This window comes from Schistocerca gregaria, chromosome 4 (assembly GCF_023897955.1).
Source record: "Schistocerca gregaria isolate iqSchGreg1 chromosome 4, iqSchGreg1.2, whole genome shotgun sequence".
In the NCBI taxonomy this organism is placed as follows: Eukaryota; Metazoa; Arthropoda; class Insecta; order Orthoptera; family Acrididae; genus Schistocerca; species Schistocerca gregaria.
In genome coordinates, this window is record NC_064923.1 from 551,133,113 (window position 1) to 551,150,245 (window position 17,133).

At 39.6% G+C, this 17,133-nt stretch overlaps 1 protein-coding gene across 2 annotated transcripts in view; it reads right to left on the reverse strand.

The window, feature by feature from the left end:
* Positions 1-6,716: 6,716 nt before the first annotated feature.
* LOC126266896 (bis(5'-nucleosyl)-tetraphosphatase [asymmetrical]) overlaps positions 6,717-17,133 on the reverse strand; it is a 48,545-nt gene continuing 38,128 nt past the window's right edge. For both annotated transcript variants that reach the window (XM_049971564.1, XM_049971565.1), the window contains exons 3-4: positions 16,168-16,283; positions 6,717-7,384 (exon numbers count right to left, since the gene is read on the reverse strand). In XM_049971564.1, the coding sequence (XP_049827521.1) occupies positions 7,181-7,384; positions 16,168-16,283 (320 nt within the window). In that variant the 3' untranslated portion in view covers positions 6,717-7,180. The remainder of the gene's footprint in view (positions 7,385-16,167; positions 16,284-17,133) is intronic.

Genomic DNA, 17,133 nt, shown 5'->3' on the forward strand with positions numbered 1-17,133 from the left:
TGGGAATCACCACCTGGCCACCAGTAACAATTAATTACTAGTTTTACTGGTAATTCCCGGCAGTCACATGACTTGTCCAAAGCTGACGGGTGGCATCTTCATCTGCAGTTGACCAGTTTGATGATGTGTCCTCTTTTTTTGTTCCTTTTTCCTCCTTTTGAAGCTGTTTGTCCTCCTTTTTAAACAGTTGCATCTGGTCACCCAAGGAATGTCACTCATTTTTCCATACTTACATTAGTCAGCCATTCTTAAATACTCATCGGCTGTTGAAAGTTCGTAGTCACATAAGATACACTCTTCTTAATTTCATTGATTATATAGTGGAATGTATCTCTGCTCGTCAACGTGTATTTGAAGAATTAATCTGGTGATCTTTGTAGTCAATGTTCTAAATTACGAAATTCTGCAAGAAGATTCCTCCTTCTGCAAATATTATGCACAGCACTCCCTTATCACCTCATTTTCTTCAGTAAAGCTAATTTCAGTGCCTTACTCTCGAGATACAATATTTTGTGGTTTATGGGCGCTGTTTTATGGAAACAGCTGGTCAGCTACAGCGGCCATCTTGTAGCGGGGATCGTCAATCGCACGCAGGACACGATGATATGTCCTCCAGCACTGCTGTTTGTAACTGCAATGGCCCAAATTCAGTGTCGAATGCTCTTAGTCACTTCAGTCGGTGACGTAGGACGCAGATTAAGGCCAATCACACTGTTGGACTCAGTCGATGCAGGGTGGGTCAGCGTGTGTTTCTGTGTTTCCAGCAGAAGTTGAGGCACATAGCAGGACGTCACAGCAGTGCAAGTGCTTCTGCCTGTCTCACACAATGTTCTAGAACAGTTTACTGTAGATATGTAATGTAATTCCGGAAGTGGAAGCCTCTTTCCTTTGCATTCAGCTCAAGAATCTGCGTCAGTTCATCTTTAACATTCCTTAATTACCCAATTGCCATGCCTTCAAGTTCATCTAATGGATCTCATGCTAACAATTTTTCTAATTAACTTTCCTAAAACTACTTCTATAATTCTAATTATTCCCAGGTGTGAAGGAATGAAAATAAGGAAATTAATGAATAGTCATTTGTTAAAAGGGCAGACGTCACAGTATTTATGATTTTGATTGATGATTTTTTCATTGATTATAAAACCTGAAGGTAGACATATAATTCTGTATTAAAAGGGCAGCAATGACTTAATTTCAAGTATGTTTAAAATGCCATTATTTCCTTCGTATTGTATGAAAAGGACAAATGTCCTGAACATTTGAGTTTTTAAGAAAATAATTCATGTTACTTTGTTATTAAGTTGACAATGTATTTTGTCACCTTTTAGGAGAGAGCACAACAATGCATTGTAGTTGATATAATTGTGTAACGATTTTATTCTGTTGTTTGAAAGCACATTAAGCACCATGGTTTCCTCAGATAAAAGTGAATGTGTTACTGGAAGGAAAAGAAAAGAAAACCCAAAACTATGAGATAAATATAATAAAGAAGCAAGACTGAGAGGAGCATCTTATTCTAACAACTCAAGAAAGAATGAATGCCAAAATAGTAAAGAATGATGGTAATTTCATATTATTTAGTATTTTTGTCCCTTAAACTAAATCATTTCTACAAGAGGACAACCATTTTCTTAGAGAAGTCAATCAAACAGAGGAACGATGCAATTCATTTTGTGTAAGTTCTCTACATCACTTCATTTATGATTCCACCAACACTGGCTGTATTGTGGGATTGCCATTCATCAATGGTCTTGTCAAACATACCTTTAATGTTGGCCTAAGCAAGCATGTTGAACAACAAAGAAATATACACACTCATCCTAATAAATTAAAACTAATGCTAATACATGGTGAAACAAAGTTGTGGTGGGTGGTTTGCGGGTTTAAATCACTTCGGGGTATGACCATGCGGTGCATTTGACCTGCGATCGTCGCACGGTGGCGCTGGCAGCAGTCCACGTACGTATGCAGAGATGTGTCAGAGTACAACACAACGAGTAAGTATGCAGACGTGCTAATGATGACTGTGTGTTGAAAATGGCTCAAAGAACACATATTGATGACATTACTAGGGGTAGAATACTAGGGCGACTGGAGGCTGGTCGAACACAGCAGGTCATAGCATGAGCCCTCCGTGTGCAACAAAGTGTGATCTCAAGATTATGGCAATGATTCCAGCAGACAGGAAACGTGTTCAGGTGCTATAATAAGGGATGTCCACAGTGTACAACACCACAAGAAGACTGATATCTTGCCATCAGTGCCTGCAGATGCCAACGGGGTACTGCAGGTAGCCTTGCTCGGGACCTTACCGCAGCCACTGGAACAGTTGTCTCCAGACACACAGTCTACAGATGACTGAATGGACATTGTTTATTCACCCATAGACCTGCAAGGTGCATTCCACTGACCCCTGGTCACAGGAGAGCCCTTAATGCCTGGAGTCAAGAACACAGTACATGGTCATTGGAACAGTGGTCCCAGGTTATGTTCACGGACGAGTCCAGGTATAGTCTGAACAGTAATTCTCACCGGATTTTCATCTGGTGTGAACCACGAACCAGATACCAACTCTTAATGTCCTCGAAAGGGACCTGTATGGAGGTTGTGGTTTCATGGTGTGGAGTGGGATTATGATTGGTGGACGTACACCCCTGCTTGTCTTTGACAGAGGAACTGTAACAGGTCAGGTCTATCAGGACATCATTTTATACCAGTATGTCCAACTTTTCAGGGGTGCAGTTGGTCCCACCTTCCTCCTGGCAGATGATTACACATAGCTCCACTGAGCTGCCATCATGGAGGAGTACCTTGAAACAGAAGATATCAGGTGAATGGATTGGCCTGCCTGTTCTCCAGACCGAAACCCCATCGAGCACGTCTTGGATGCTCTTGGTTGACGTATCGCTGCACATCTTCAAACCCGTATGACACTTCAGGAGATCTGACAGGCACTGGTGCAAGAATGGGAGGCTATACCCCAGCAGCTGCTCGACCACCTGATCCAGAGTATGCCAACCCGTTGTGCAGCCTGTGCACATGTGCATGGTGATCATATCCCATACTGGTGTCAGGATACATGTGCAGATAACAGTGGCATTTTGTAGCACATGTCTATTGGGACAATTTTCTCAACTTATTACGAATACCGTGGACTTATAGATCTGTGTCGAGTGTGTTCCCTATGTGCCTATGCTATTAGTGCCAGTTTTGTATAGTGCCAAGTTGTGTGGCACCACATTCTGCAGTTATCCTTAATTTATGAGCATGAGTGTACTGTCCTTCTGGTAAAGTGCCCATAATAGCAACATATGGACCTTCACAAAATCATTATGTGGAAGATAGTTGGAGTGAATTTTATGTGGGCATTCTGAAGGACGCTTTGGTGAAAGAAAATACTGAATTAAATTACTAGTATGAACTTGTTACACATGTTTTTCTTTTTAATTTTCTTTCCAAGCATAATAAAGAAGTGGGGTCATGTACCAGCATGAAAAAGCTGATAAAATAGTTTTTTTTTTTTTAATTTAGGGACAGTTTCTTAACATTTCGGAAGAAATTGAAATATACACCCACATAAATAAAGATCCGGATTTAATCCTCAACGAGAAAAACCGAATTCAATCATAAAGCTTATTTTAGCATTTATGACAACCTACTAAGATGACAACTGTTGCATGTGGAGATCCAGGCCACAGGATGAGAGATGGTCTGCGGAGGAGAAGCCGGAAGACGTGTGCAGCGCCTGGCGTCGTTGACGGGGCCCTCCTGTGTGGCCCTCTTGCCCGCGGCGATAGACATCAGATGACTAAGCGGACCGCGGCACAACACCGAAATGGCAGGAACCAAGGAAGCACACCATAGAGGAAAACAGGTTCACACCAGCACCATAGATATATAAATCGCCCTATGCTTTTTAGATCGTGTAAAATGATAAATTTACTGTTTTTTAATTCTGATAAGTACAGATTTTAACATTGACATCTACATATTTTAATTAAGTATTTTTAATATAAAAAAAGATCTACTGAATACAGTATGTGCAAATGGAATGTAACAAATGTACCAGACGCCACCTGTCGGTAATAGTGTTATAATTAATATAAATGAGGTGCACTCTGCCAACCAATTTTATGTGACGTAGCATGTGAAAGTTGCTGGATTTGACGGGTTACTCCTGTAACTAAAATATCAGGTACGTTCTGGTGCATTTGATGTTGATTAGACAGGATGAAAAAGATTTGCTTCCGTAAAATAGTAAATTAGTGTCATTATTTTTACAGATCTGAAGATGGTTCTGAATAAAGCGAAACCGATTGTATGAATTAAAAAAAAAAAAAAAAAAAAAAAAAAAAAATGCAATCAAGACGGATTTTAAGTAACATTATAAAGTCACTGATTGCTGTTATCCCATAGGACATTATGTCTTTTTTTTGCAAAATTTTAATTTATGTTTGTCATTTTTCAAAATTCGTTAAAAGGGCACAATTTAAGAGTTTTACAAATGTAATAATATTATCATTCTTCTCAGTTCAAGAGATTTCAGATCATCTATCTTCATTAAGAGTAGTAGTTATGTGTTCTGTAATGGAAAATTCGGAGAAAACTCCCAAAATGTAGTAACGCTGGTTTTTTCTCCGTTCCTGGAAAGTCATTTGGGTAGACATCTGGCTTTTAACAAAAGACTAATCATTTAGTTTCAGGCTAGTTTTGTAGGAAATTTACATAAAACTTACCTGAAGAAGATACCCAGCTTTTTCAGTTCCAGCTGGGATTTGGACATTATTATTTTAAGAATATGTAGATTTCTGCACAAGCTCGTGAACCTCGTGGCATTAACTCCTATCTAAAGGGCAATAGTTAATTAATCATTAACCAGATAGCTCAGACATAGAACCAATTCACAGTTAGTCATGAATCCGTTTTTCCAGTCTGATATGTTCTCTTTTATGGGGTCACATAAAAACAGATGATTCCAGTCAAAATCTGACTCTGAACTAAGAGCCATGAATTCAGCCATTTGTTCCCAAGAAAATAAATGCAAAACTGGCTAAGAAACAGCCTCCCAGCGTGCGCTCCTCTTGTGTATCATAGCTTTCCCTATGCTGTACTGTCATATCTGTGTCACACACTGCCCAGTAGACACTTGGGCTAATACGTTGGAGTGAATCTCCCTCCCCCCCCCCCCCTTTTTTCCCAGGAGCTATTACTAAATAATCCCGTAGTGAGAGAAAATAATCCTCCAGTATCTTCACGACCATCATGAGCCTGCTGACAGATCATCTTCTTGATGTCTCTACTAGGAACCATTTCACTCCACAAGTGCACAGTCATAAGGAAGACCACGGCAGCTCTAGGATATCGACCTGAGATTCATTTACAATCATCAGTACTCCATAACAGCTTTCAAAAACACAGCTGAGTAGTGAGCATCACTCCTGGGACTAGCAACCCTCCCCCTTCTAGTGCCACAGCGAACGAAGGGCTGCATTCTACCTGCAATCAAGGCAGAAGCCTGTTCGCAGCTTGAGCACCACAGACTTTACTTTTCACTAAGGTCTATCAGGCTACAATGTTTTGAGACAAGAACATGAGAGTTCCAAGAACTTTTAACTGAATGAATCACAATAAGTAAAAAATTAAGGAAGAACGTTTTTCATTCTTGTCTTCTACTGGGTCTTCCTCCAGTTATACCAGTGGAACTGTTTACTGATCATCTCCAAAAAACTGTGTACATGCTTAAGCAGGCACATCAGACAAAAAATCAGACCCCTTCAGGAGACATCTCACTAACATTGTGCAACACTGCCTCTATCCTTGATAATGGTCTCAGTTCAGTGAGGAAGAGAGTTCATAAGTTTCCTCATGCACACCAAGACCATCTGAAGTTACACATTGATGATTATCTCTTGTAGAGCTACCAAACTGAGAGGAAGTTGGTTGCTACATTTCGCTTATTGTTCCAAATAGTCCCAAACATTTTCTTGGTGTTAATACTGGGTGGTTATAATTATGTACAACTGCTCACGGATATCCCGTGAGGGTTGTAATTATCATGTGGCACCTAAACTTGGTAGATTTGCTAATGCATTAATTCGAACCAGATCTGAGTTTGAATAAAATTAGTTCCTATTTTGGCCACCAGGTGCAAATATGGCGCCGTACACCTTTTGTATGAAGATATGACATTCATGCAGTCGTTGGACAAGCCAGAGTGAAAGTGACTGAACAGTACATTTAATGACAAGAGAGACCATACACTGTTAGCGAAAGTGTTGCAGGGGAACGGCAGCAATTACAGTGATGCATTGAGGAAGTATCCCAAACTGAAAGTTATGAGGAGGGAACCAATTTAAAAAATATGCCAATGAAATTCGAAAATACGAGTAAGCTTGGTGTGGCACCTTCAAGAGAAAGGCGTCCTATCCTGATGGCTGTTACTGACAAGGTTGCTATCACTGTGAGTGACCATGGGGTATGTGCCCATGGCGGTGCTAGAGCTCATGCAATGTCACGAGAATTATCCAGGCCACAGTCAACACAAAGATGAGTATTTGAGTATTTTCTACAACCTGTTACACAAGAACAGTGTATTAACTTGAGATAAATTGGGATCCCCCTCCCAATCCAGTTTTATTTCATTCTATCATCTAGTATAATTCAGGAGATAAATAGCTAAATATGATATGAAGAAAATTCCAAACACGTGAAGCTAAATAACAATACAAAGAAATAATTATTTACATTTTATATAATATCTGATTTGCTTATTTGCATTTCACCATCAGAAATACAATGTTTTTGTCTGACAAAATACTGTATTTTAAGTTTTCTGGCTCTCCTATTCAACTTTATGTTCTCCTACTCATCTCCACCTAGTATGCTCTATCCATTACAAAACATCACTGAGGAATTCATATCTACAAATATGATTATTTGACAATATATATGTAAACTATACCTAGGGTCACAGGAAGCAAAATACAGCCATGAAGATCAAGTTACATTTGAACCTGCTTGCAGTGGTAAACAAGAATCAGGCTTATAATTTTTCTAGTTTCCCTACACCAAACATAATGCATCTGGACAACACATGATAGCTTTGCAATTTACAAAGGCATTAGATATATCAACACATTTACACAGCAATGTCTTCCACGAGACAAAAGTCAATAATTCATAAAGAACTTCTTGACATTAAAAAACTATCACATTCCTGTAGCAGCTTCTGCATCTCAGGATACTTTGCCAGTTCACATGCTGCTTGAAGTTCAAGCCATTTGTACTCTTGGTGTTCCTTTGACAGTTGCACTGGAGTATCTATATTCTTTAACTGGGCAAGCCAGTAAACGACTTCTTTTGGTCGTCCACGAACATTGTACTGTAAAAAAATCAAATAAACAAGAAGTAAAGGTACATCAAATACCCAAAAACTGTGTGTTTCAATAAGTACATTCTGCTTTTCTCAGTAACTGATGTGTGCTTAGTGCTCAGGAATTTAGAGTTAGCTTCAATTGTTGAGAATATTTTATATGCATTGTCTTCCAGGTGAAGGAGAAAAAATATAACAAAATATTTTTATAGCCACCTATTTACAATCGCTTTTTACTGATAACAAATTGAGGAGAAATAACAAATAATTTAAAATATATACTTCCTCAGACCATTTTTCTCCAAGATGATAACTGTGTTTCAAACTATTCAAACAATGGAAACTTCAGGTAGGAATATGTCCTACCATCTCCTCCCCATTCTCGTCTCCCACCCTGTTTCTTTGCGGCCCTCTGCTGATGCAGCCATCCATTTTTCTTCGCTCCTCTCATATTTTGTTTCTTTTTTTTTCCCCACCTCCTTGCCCCACAACATCGTGAACTGTCCCTGTTGGAGTCTAGTCACTGCACACTCCACCAGACAGCGTTCATTTCTCTCTCTGCTTGTACACTACTACCCTCCCCATTTCCCTTCCCCCAATCCCTCCAGATTGCTGTTTCTCTTCAAATTCCACTATTAAGCACTAAGGAGCTCAATTACTTTTTGTGGAGTTTTAATTCCTCTAGTTTTTCACAAATCATTGAAATATACTTCTATATTTTAATCACATGAACAGATGGAAGTCAATTAATAACATTATCATTGTTCTGAATGTTGGGTGCTATGATAATAAGTGACAAGTGCTAAATTTTTATTTCATAAGAAAAATTGTGCATCACCTTTTGGAAGTAACTGACTTTTGCCTAATTTTACATCTGATTCAGATGGATAAATACATAGAGAACATAGAAATAGAACTAAAATGATAGCATGATCACTAAAATACCTTCTGGATACAATAAAAAGTAACTGTAAGTAATGTAGGATTTGTAGCTCTGCCTGCTTATGAAACACAAACCAAATTACCTTTGGCAAATTTTTGACACCAGGGAGTTTTTTATATGTTCCTTTTCTTGCAAATTATATTTTTTGGTTTTTGTCGGACTTTTACAAGATGCGTTTGCTAGTACATCACAGTATGTACAAGGATAGGTCATCAAATACAGGAACTTTAGTAAATCATGAAAATGTAAACAAAATAACAGCAATGATACTGTACGACAGGACATCTTTGTAGAGGCCGGCAACCACGTTTATGCGCTTACAAAGACAAAGTTTTTTCCTCTCTTGGTATTTATTATTTCTGATTAGGCATTTTGGTTTTGCTTTCTCACCTGTGGCTGTATTAATGGCTGTACACACTTATACTTGGTATGATCATGTACTGTTTGATGAAATTCACTGTACTGATTCTTTAAGTTTTAGATCTGCCCATTTAACATGTCATTGTATGTCCCATATGAGGTACATTTCAAAAATAAGCACCTACTGGTTACAAATTAAGGAGAAACAAGACTATTTGTCCTTCATCAGTTTGTGAGCACATATGTTGAAATAACATTTATTCCATGTTCATCTATTTTTCTCTTAAAACACATCTTTCTTGTAATTTGTAAAATAATGCGTATCCCACATTTATACTTTTTGTCTTGTTACAGCTGTGAAGTTCGTGGAGAGCAAAACACATAATCAGAAACAGTAAAGTACAGCTAAGACAAAAAAGATGTTGGGTATAACAACAGTGGTTTCTGGAAAATATGCTCCAATGTTGTCACAGTGATTGAGTAGTGTGTGACTGTGCAGTAGCTCTTACAAATGGCTGTGTTACTGCTTACATGCTGTGCAAAAACAGTGAGGTGTTATTGAACATTTGTGATCAGAAAGGGTGCCACTCTTATAAAAATACAGTAGAACTTTCACTCTCACTCTGTTACAATCTGGTGATCAATCCTGAACCACATGACATACTGTAGTATTAAATACATCTTGTACAAGTCTGAAAAATCAAGAAAGATGAAAAATGACAAACAATGAGTTAAAATCCTGCTGACAAGCAGTTTGAGAAAGACAAAGTGTTTTGCATCAGTGTGTATCTACAAATCCTAATGTAGATGCAACTCAATTAAGAGAAGAGCTGAACTGGAGAATCACTGTAACTGAAAATCTATCACGACAGATCTATTTGTTAAAAGTTCTCCCTGACACTATGAAATCCATTAAACAAGCATATAGTTATCGCCTGCATACTACAGGAAACACAATTCACATATTTAATTCAAGTATTCCAACTGGAAATGTTTGATATTCTGCCTTACATAGTGACAGAAATGGAAAGCAGCACAGCACGAATTTTAGACTGACCAAACTGTACCAAACTGGTGCTTCAGTATTTCTATGTTTGTGAGATATGTTGATTAGTATTTCATCTTTGTGTAAGCTTATTTTCAGAACAGAAAAAAGGTAGAAGAAAAGAGGTAAAGAAAGAAGAAAAGGTGTTGGCTGAGGGTGTTGGACTAGCAAATATCCAGGCTACTGGGTTTTCATAATATAGAATGATACGGTGTGGTGGATATCATGATGGTGTCAAACATGTGTCAGCTACCAGAGTAATTGTAATTGTATTGGAAACAACTTAATGTAAATGGTTCGCTTCTTTCATAGGAGAAAAATAATCTTGAAAATTTCTCGGGTATTCAGCCAGATAGCGTCATCCAAAAGGCGTGATATTTCGGCAAGCCGACTTCTTGCCGTCTTCAGGCGTTCTTGGTGTCTGGTTGACCTCTGGTGGTCCTGCAGCCTCTGTCTGGGCACTTCCGAGCGGTCCGCGGCCAGTGGTGAGGGAAGGGTGGCACTGAGTGGGTGGGGGAAGTGCGGCGCCCCGCGACAGATCATGGGCCGCAGTCCTTCTGCGGCTACGGCCGCTTGCTGAATTCTACCGTCATGGTGACAATGCTTCTTCTTCTTGACTTCTTTACTGATCCTAATAATGTTTTCGTCTTGGATGGAGGGCGAAACACGCACTTGACATTATATTTTTTGAGTATTCTGCCAATCTTTGCCGGTGTGTTCCTGACATATGGTATAATCGCTGTCGCAAGTGGCTTGTCTTCCTCCTCAGTTGTTGTAACCATTTGTGTGGAACATGGCCTGCAAGTGCTGCAATTCAGCTGCTAGGCTGTCACAGTCCGAGATTTAGCGTGCTCTGTGCACCAGTGTGCTTAGAACACCCTCTCGCTGTGAAGGAGCATGACAGCTGGAAGCATGCAGGTACAAATCTGTATGTATTGGCTTACGGTAGATGCTGTGTCTAAGTGTGCCATCTGGTCTTCGCTTGACGAACACATCCAGAAATGGCAGCTGGTTGTTTTCTTCTACCTCCATCGTGAACTTGATATTCTGGTGCAGCAAGTTCAGATGCCGCATAAAGTCTTGGAGGTGTTGTCCTCCATGCGGCCAGATTACGAATGTATTGTCTACATATCGAAAAAAGCAAGAGGGCTTGTAGGCTGCCGACTCGAGAGCTTCTTCTTCTTCTTCAGAAGCTTCCGTAAACATATTGGCCACTACCGGTGATAGAGGACAACCCATCGCTACTCCATCAGTTTGTTCGTAGTAGTTTACATCGAACAGAAAGTATGTTGACTTAAGTATGAATTCAAAAACTTTCATTACTGTTGGTCCGAATTTTTCTCCCATGAAGCTTAGGGAGTCTCTTAGAGGTACCCTAGTTAACAGGTATACCACATCAAAGCTCACTATGATGTCTTCTTGGCCCAATCGGAAGTTCTAGAGCTGCCGAACAAAATGTGTGGAGTTTCTGATGTGGTGCTGACATTTGCCCACAAAGGGACTGAGCATCGATGTCAGATGTTTTGCTAATTCGTATGTTGATGCTCCAATGTTGGTAACAATCAGGCGGAGAGGCAATCCATCCTTATGGACTTTAGGTAGTCCATAAAGTCTGGGAGGTGCAGCTGCTCATGGACGAAGTTTCTTCACCGTCTTCTTATCTTCAAAGGTGTGCTAGAGAAGCTCAAAGTCTTCCTTTTCACTCTGTTGGTAGGAACGTCTTCGATTCTCTCGTAGGTTTCGTCTTCTAATAGGTAGTACAATTTTTGTTAGTATACATTACATGGTAGTAGGACCGTGCAATTCCCTTTATCTGCTGGGAGGACGACAGTCTCGGCATCTTCTCAGAGCCGTTTCAGTGCTTTCCTATCTTCCTTGGAGATGTTTGGCATTGGCGGAGCCGCCCTGGTGAGTACACGGCATGTTTCCCATCGTATTTCCTCTGCAGCATCACATGGAAGTGCAAGAGCGGCCTGTTCCACCATGCTGATTATTTGTTCTGTTGGTAATGTTGTCGATGTTGGTGCGAAATTCAGCCCCTTTTCAAGTGTGGATAAGGTAGCATCATCAATTACTTTCCCTGTACAGTTAATGGTAGTTCTCTGTGGTTCTTCTTGTGGTGGTTTGGCTGCAAGGCATTCGTATTTTGCAGTTTGTCTGCAGGTGGCCGATTGCCAAGCATTGTTGGCTTGAGACCAACTAACTGCATCTACCCACTCCCTTGGGTCAGGGGAGAGTGTCAAGGCAAGCTGCAAGTGGAGTGAGAAGAGATCTCTAGAGGTCTCACCGAGTCTGCGTCAAGTGTACCGGATCCTCTCCTTGACCAGGGCCAGGCTAGCTCTTCTGGTGATCTGGTGGTGGCTGCGGTTCTGATATGATGAGTGACCTTCGCAAAAGGTGGTATGATTCAGTCCTCTTGGCATCTCAGTAAAAAGACAAGGGAGGCCAAGAGGCACTCCTCCTTGTTCCAAAGCTCGTCCAGCTTCTTGATTTTGCTGTGTATCTCCTCCTTGTAGAGGTACTTGATGTGTGATCTGAGGTATTCCCGGCGTACAGAAATCTTGAAAATTTCTCGGGTATTCAGCCAGGTAGCGTCGTCCAAAAGCCGCGATATTTCGGCAAGACAACTTCTTGCCATCTTCACGCATTCTTGGTGTCTGATTGATCTCTGATGGAATCCGACTTTATATAATCTCCACCCCTCTCCCGCAGCCTCCGTCTGGGCGCTTCCGACCGGTCCATGGCTGAAGGGCGGTGCTGGGTGGTGGGGAAAGCGCGGCGCTCAGCGACAGATCATGGGGCCGCAGTCCTTCTGCGGCTACAACTACTTGTGGAACTCTGCCGTCGTGGTGACAAGGCTTCTTCTTCTTCTTCGTGTCCTGACAGGAGCGGATTTCCGTGTAAGATAATGTTGCTAACAAACTGTTCTGGGAGACAACCGGTTAACCTCTGTAAAGTTAACAGGGATTGTATAGTAACATGTTCACAAGATATTAGGCATTTTGAAGTGTACACTGACTATAGAGGTCATCAAGTTCTTTCAGTCACACCATATTCAGAGCTGTTCACATCAGGCCCAACCACATCAGTTGCTGCCAAGGTGTGATGGCTGTTGGAGCAGCATGTGGGCATGCAATTAATCCTGAGATACAGAACAAATTGCAAACATCATGCTCAGAGCACAGCCCATACAATACACAATCCATAAAATACATGAGCCTGGATTCTGGCAAACAGATGTAAACTTCATGTTTCACAATAGCAAGTGCTCCATTGCAGAGTAGACTGCACATTCTGTGAATTATTTATTGGGAGAAATTTCAGTTCCTACTACATATTCAGTATCATCTGTGGCTAGACCAAGCCACACTCCATTTAGTACAGTCTCTTGACTTTCATTAAGCAGTCTCATGCAGTTATGAGCTTTGTCATTTCTCACTGCCTGGAGACCCTACAATTTACAAATGTGCAAATGAATCTCCACTGCTGTCACACATACTGCAGTTAATAAACAGTAATTAAGCTTGTTTCAAAACTTTCCTGGTTAGTTTAAAACTTCAGTAATATACTAAAAAGGTTCACAAATTCCTAATTTGAAAGCTAAGTGCCTGTGTTTGCGACAATGTAGAGCTGAGAGTGAAGTGCAACATTAATAACACAAAAAATTTAAAATGTTCCAATAGATGGTTTTTGCTTACAAAATGTTCGCTCAGTAATGAAAAATGCAGTGCACTGATTATAAAATTTTATAAATGAATTGTATTTGCAGGTTGCAATACATACTACACTGAAGCACCGAAGAAACTGGTATAGGCAAGTGTATTCAAATACAGAGATATTTAAACAGGTAGAATACTACACAGCTGTAGGCAACACCTATAAAAGACAACAAGACTCTCGTGCAATTCTTTGATTGGTTACTGCTGCTCCAATGGGAGGTTATCAAGATTTAAGTGAGTGAACATGCAGTTATAGTTGGTGCACGAGCAATGGGACACAGCATCTCCGAGGTAGCGATGAAATGGGTTTTTTCCCGTATGACCATGAATATCAAGAATCCGGTAAAACATCAAATCTTCAACAACACTGTGGCCAAAAAATGATCCTGCAAGAACAGAACCAATGACAACTGAAGATAATCATTCAACATGACGGAAATGCTACCTTTCTGCAAACTGCTGCAGATTTCAATGCTGGGCCATCAACAAGTGTCAGTGTATGAACCATTCAACGAAACTTCATCAATATGTGCTTTAAGAACAGGTCTACTCATGCACCCTTGATGACTGCATGACAAAAAGCTTTACACTTTGCCTGGCCCGTCAAAACTGCCAGTGGACTATTGATGACTGGAAACATGTTGCCTGGTCAGACGAGTCTCATTTCAAATTGTACCAAGCAGATGGACGAGTATGGGCACGGAGAAAACCTCATGAATCCATGAATTCTTCATGTCAGCAGGGGACTGTTAAAGCTGGTGGAGTCTCTATAACAGTGTGGGACATGTGTAGTTGGAGTGTATGGGACCCCTTTTATATCTAGATATGGCTCTGACAGGCGACACATACATAAGGATCCTGTCTGATCACCTGCATCCATTCATGCCCATTGTGCATTCTGACAGCTTGGGCAATTGCAGCAGGACAATGCGACACCCCACACATCCAGAATTGCTACAAAGTGACTCCAGGAACACTCTTCTGAGTTTAAACCCTTCTGCTGGCCCTTATGCTGTTCTGAAGAAATCTTGACCCCCTTGTAATCTTATGGATTTATGAAGAGCCCTACAGGATACGTGGTGTCAGACATTAGTCAAGCCCATTACAAGTCTTGTAGCAGCAATTCTGCATGCTTGCAGTGGAGCTACATGACATTAGGCAGATGTACAAGTTTCTTTGGCTCTTCAGTGTATTTTGAAATGGAGTTTTGAAATTACTGACAGCTATTGTCTATATTTTAATGACTTACGACGACTGCTAGACTGCACATCAGATTGACATGACACAAGTTAATTAACATGTAAGTTGATAGTTTCAAAAGACAAAATGGTGAATAACTGAGGCCAGAAGTCAAGTGAAACATATAATTTGTATGCAAGTACAAGAACAAAATGCAGTATTGTACCCTGCAAGTTCCACAAACTCATCATATACGCATGACAATCAAGATTTCATCTTCTATTTCCACCCCTTCCTTTGCTTTCTTGTTTTTATTTCAAATGTAGAATCATCAATTCTGACAACTGTAATACTCACATTTGTTTGTAAGAGTGTAGTGCAATACACAGTATACTTAAACCTGAACCTAAAATGTTGTTAATGTAACTCGAGAAAGAATTTTTTATGTGTGTTGTGAGAGCATGCAATTCTGTCAGTTATTCTTTGTTTTGATCTTGGCAAAAATTTAAATAGCCCATCTCCTCCAATTTTCTTTTTGTCTTGCGGTATTTATATGAAATCAGAAAATAGTAGATTATGAAAATTACTTTCAGTCAGTGTTCAAGTATTTCACATTTCATTACTATTCACACCTGATCTGCACTGTCTCTATACTGAAGAGTTTTCTTTCTGTGTAACTGCTTTTATCATTGACCTGTAACTGTTTCCTACCTTCACATTCTTCTGTATTGTGGCTTCTCACTGCTACATTTCACTTCCTTGCTCATCATTTCCATCAGCGATAAAGGAAGTTTCTTGTGCGTCGTATTTTGTACTTTCCTCTGCCTTTCAGTAACTTGACACTTTCATATTACATTGTTATATACTTCCTTATATTCTAACCAATGTTTATAGATTGAGTTGATGTAATTTCCTTCCTCCAAAGCTACTTTTACCTGCTCATCCCCAAACATTGTCCTCAAATACAGACAAGTGGATTGCTTTCCTTCTGATGTTACTTTTCAAAATGCAACCAAAAGTATACCAATATTTAGTTTTAGTTTTTTCCATGAAATACCACAGTACTTTCTCAGAATCTGAAAAATTTTTGCATGTTGCTGTATATGTGGGAGCTACCCTAACATATTTGCTAAACTAATTTCCATGTTAGACTCTATTTCTGAGTCTAACAACTGTACAATAACTGTACAATATCTCTGATATTGTACAGTCTACAATAATACCTATAACCAGCACTTATGGACTTCAGAAATACCCCAGAACATCTTGAAATCTGAAAATTGTTATTTGATTTTAATCCAAATATTGTCAATCATTATTTATGGTAGTCAGTACCACTAAATATGTAAAAGGTGATCTTACTAAGATTTTCACAATTGTGAGGAAAATTCTCATCCTCCTCTCAAATAGTTATTGCCTGATAACAACAGATGTTGTTAGGAATAAAGTTACTGATAAGCCCACTTGTCAACATATACAATAAAAAATAGTCTGGAAGAAGATCAAAAGAAAAACAAATTATTTCAGATGGAATAATAATCACTACCTGTAGAGTCTTTTCAAAATCTTCAAAAATTTTCAAATCATCTTTCTTTAATCCAGCTTCTTCTTCAGTTTCTCTGTATGCAGTTGTAATATCAGATTCTCCCGGATCTACATGACCTGTAACATGGACAGAAAAGTTAGTGGGCATCCATATTGATGTAGGCATTGTTTCACATTAATGTGTTAGAGAACACAGAGAGGCTAAACAGTAACTGACTACTATTACACCTAAGTAACAATTTGGAATATACTTTCAATCTGCCGCAAAATTAAATGTGAAAATGTTTTCTTAGCCTGCACATTTTTTTATTTAAATTTTATTATCTTGTTGATGATGACATTATACCCTACACACAAACTAGGCATGTGTGTGTTGTAATACACTTATGAGAAGATGAATTAGACACATCTATCTATTAACATAAAGCATCCTCCATCCTGATAATGACAGCAACATCTCATTCAGTGCCTTCCAAAATGAGCTCAATAGAAATGAGGTCAAGTGACCTGAGGAGCCGCACAGGAACTGTCATGCCTGTGAATATTTATAAAACACTACTGACACAATTCAGGAGGAATTGTTCACCTGTAAGTACAGGTTAACTGGAGTGTTTTTGCATCCCATATAAAAAACATTTCCCACATATGAACATATCTTCCACCAGCCTGATGGCAGTCTGTTGGCAAACAGGATGCGACAGCTGATGCAGCTTTTAATGTACTCTTATCCTGTCATCCGAATATACAACTGTATGATACAACTTTTTTCTTGTCTTGTAGGTATGTTGAAAGGAAAGTGCGAGTATTAGTTGAGGACCAATTGGATGAAAATCAGTGTGGGTTTAGGCCTCTTAGAGGTTGTCGGGACCAGATCTTTAGTTTACGGCAAATAATGGAGAAGTGTTATGAGTGGAACAGAGAACTGTATCTATGCTTTATAGATCTAGAAAAGGCATATGACTGGGTT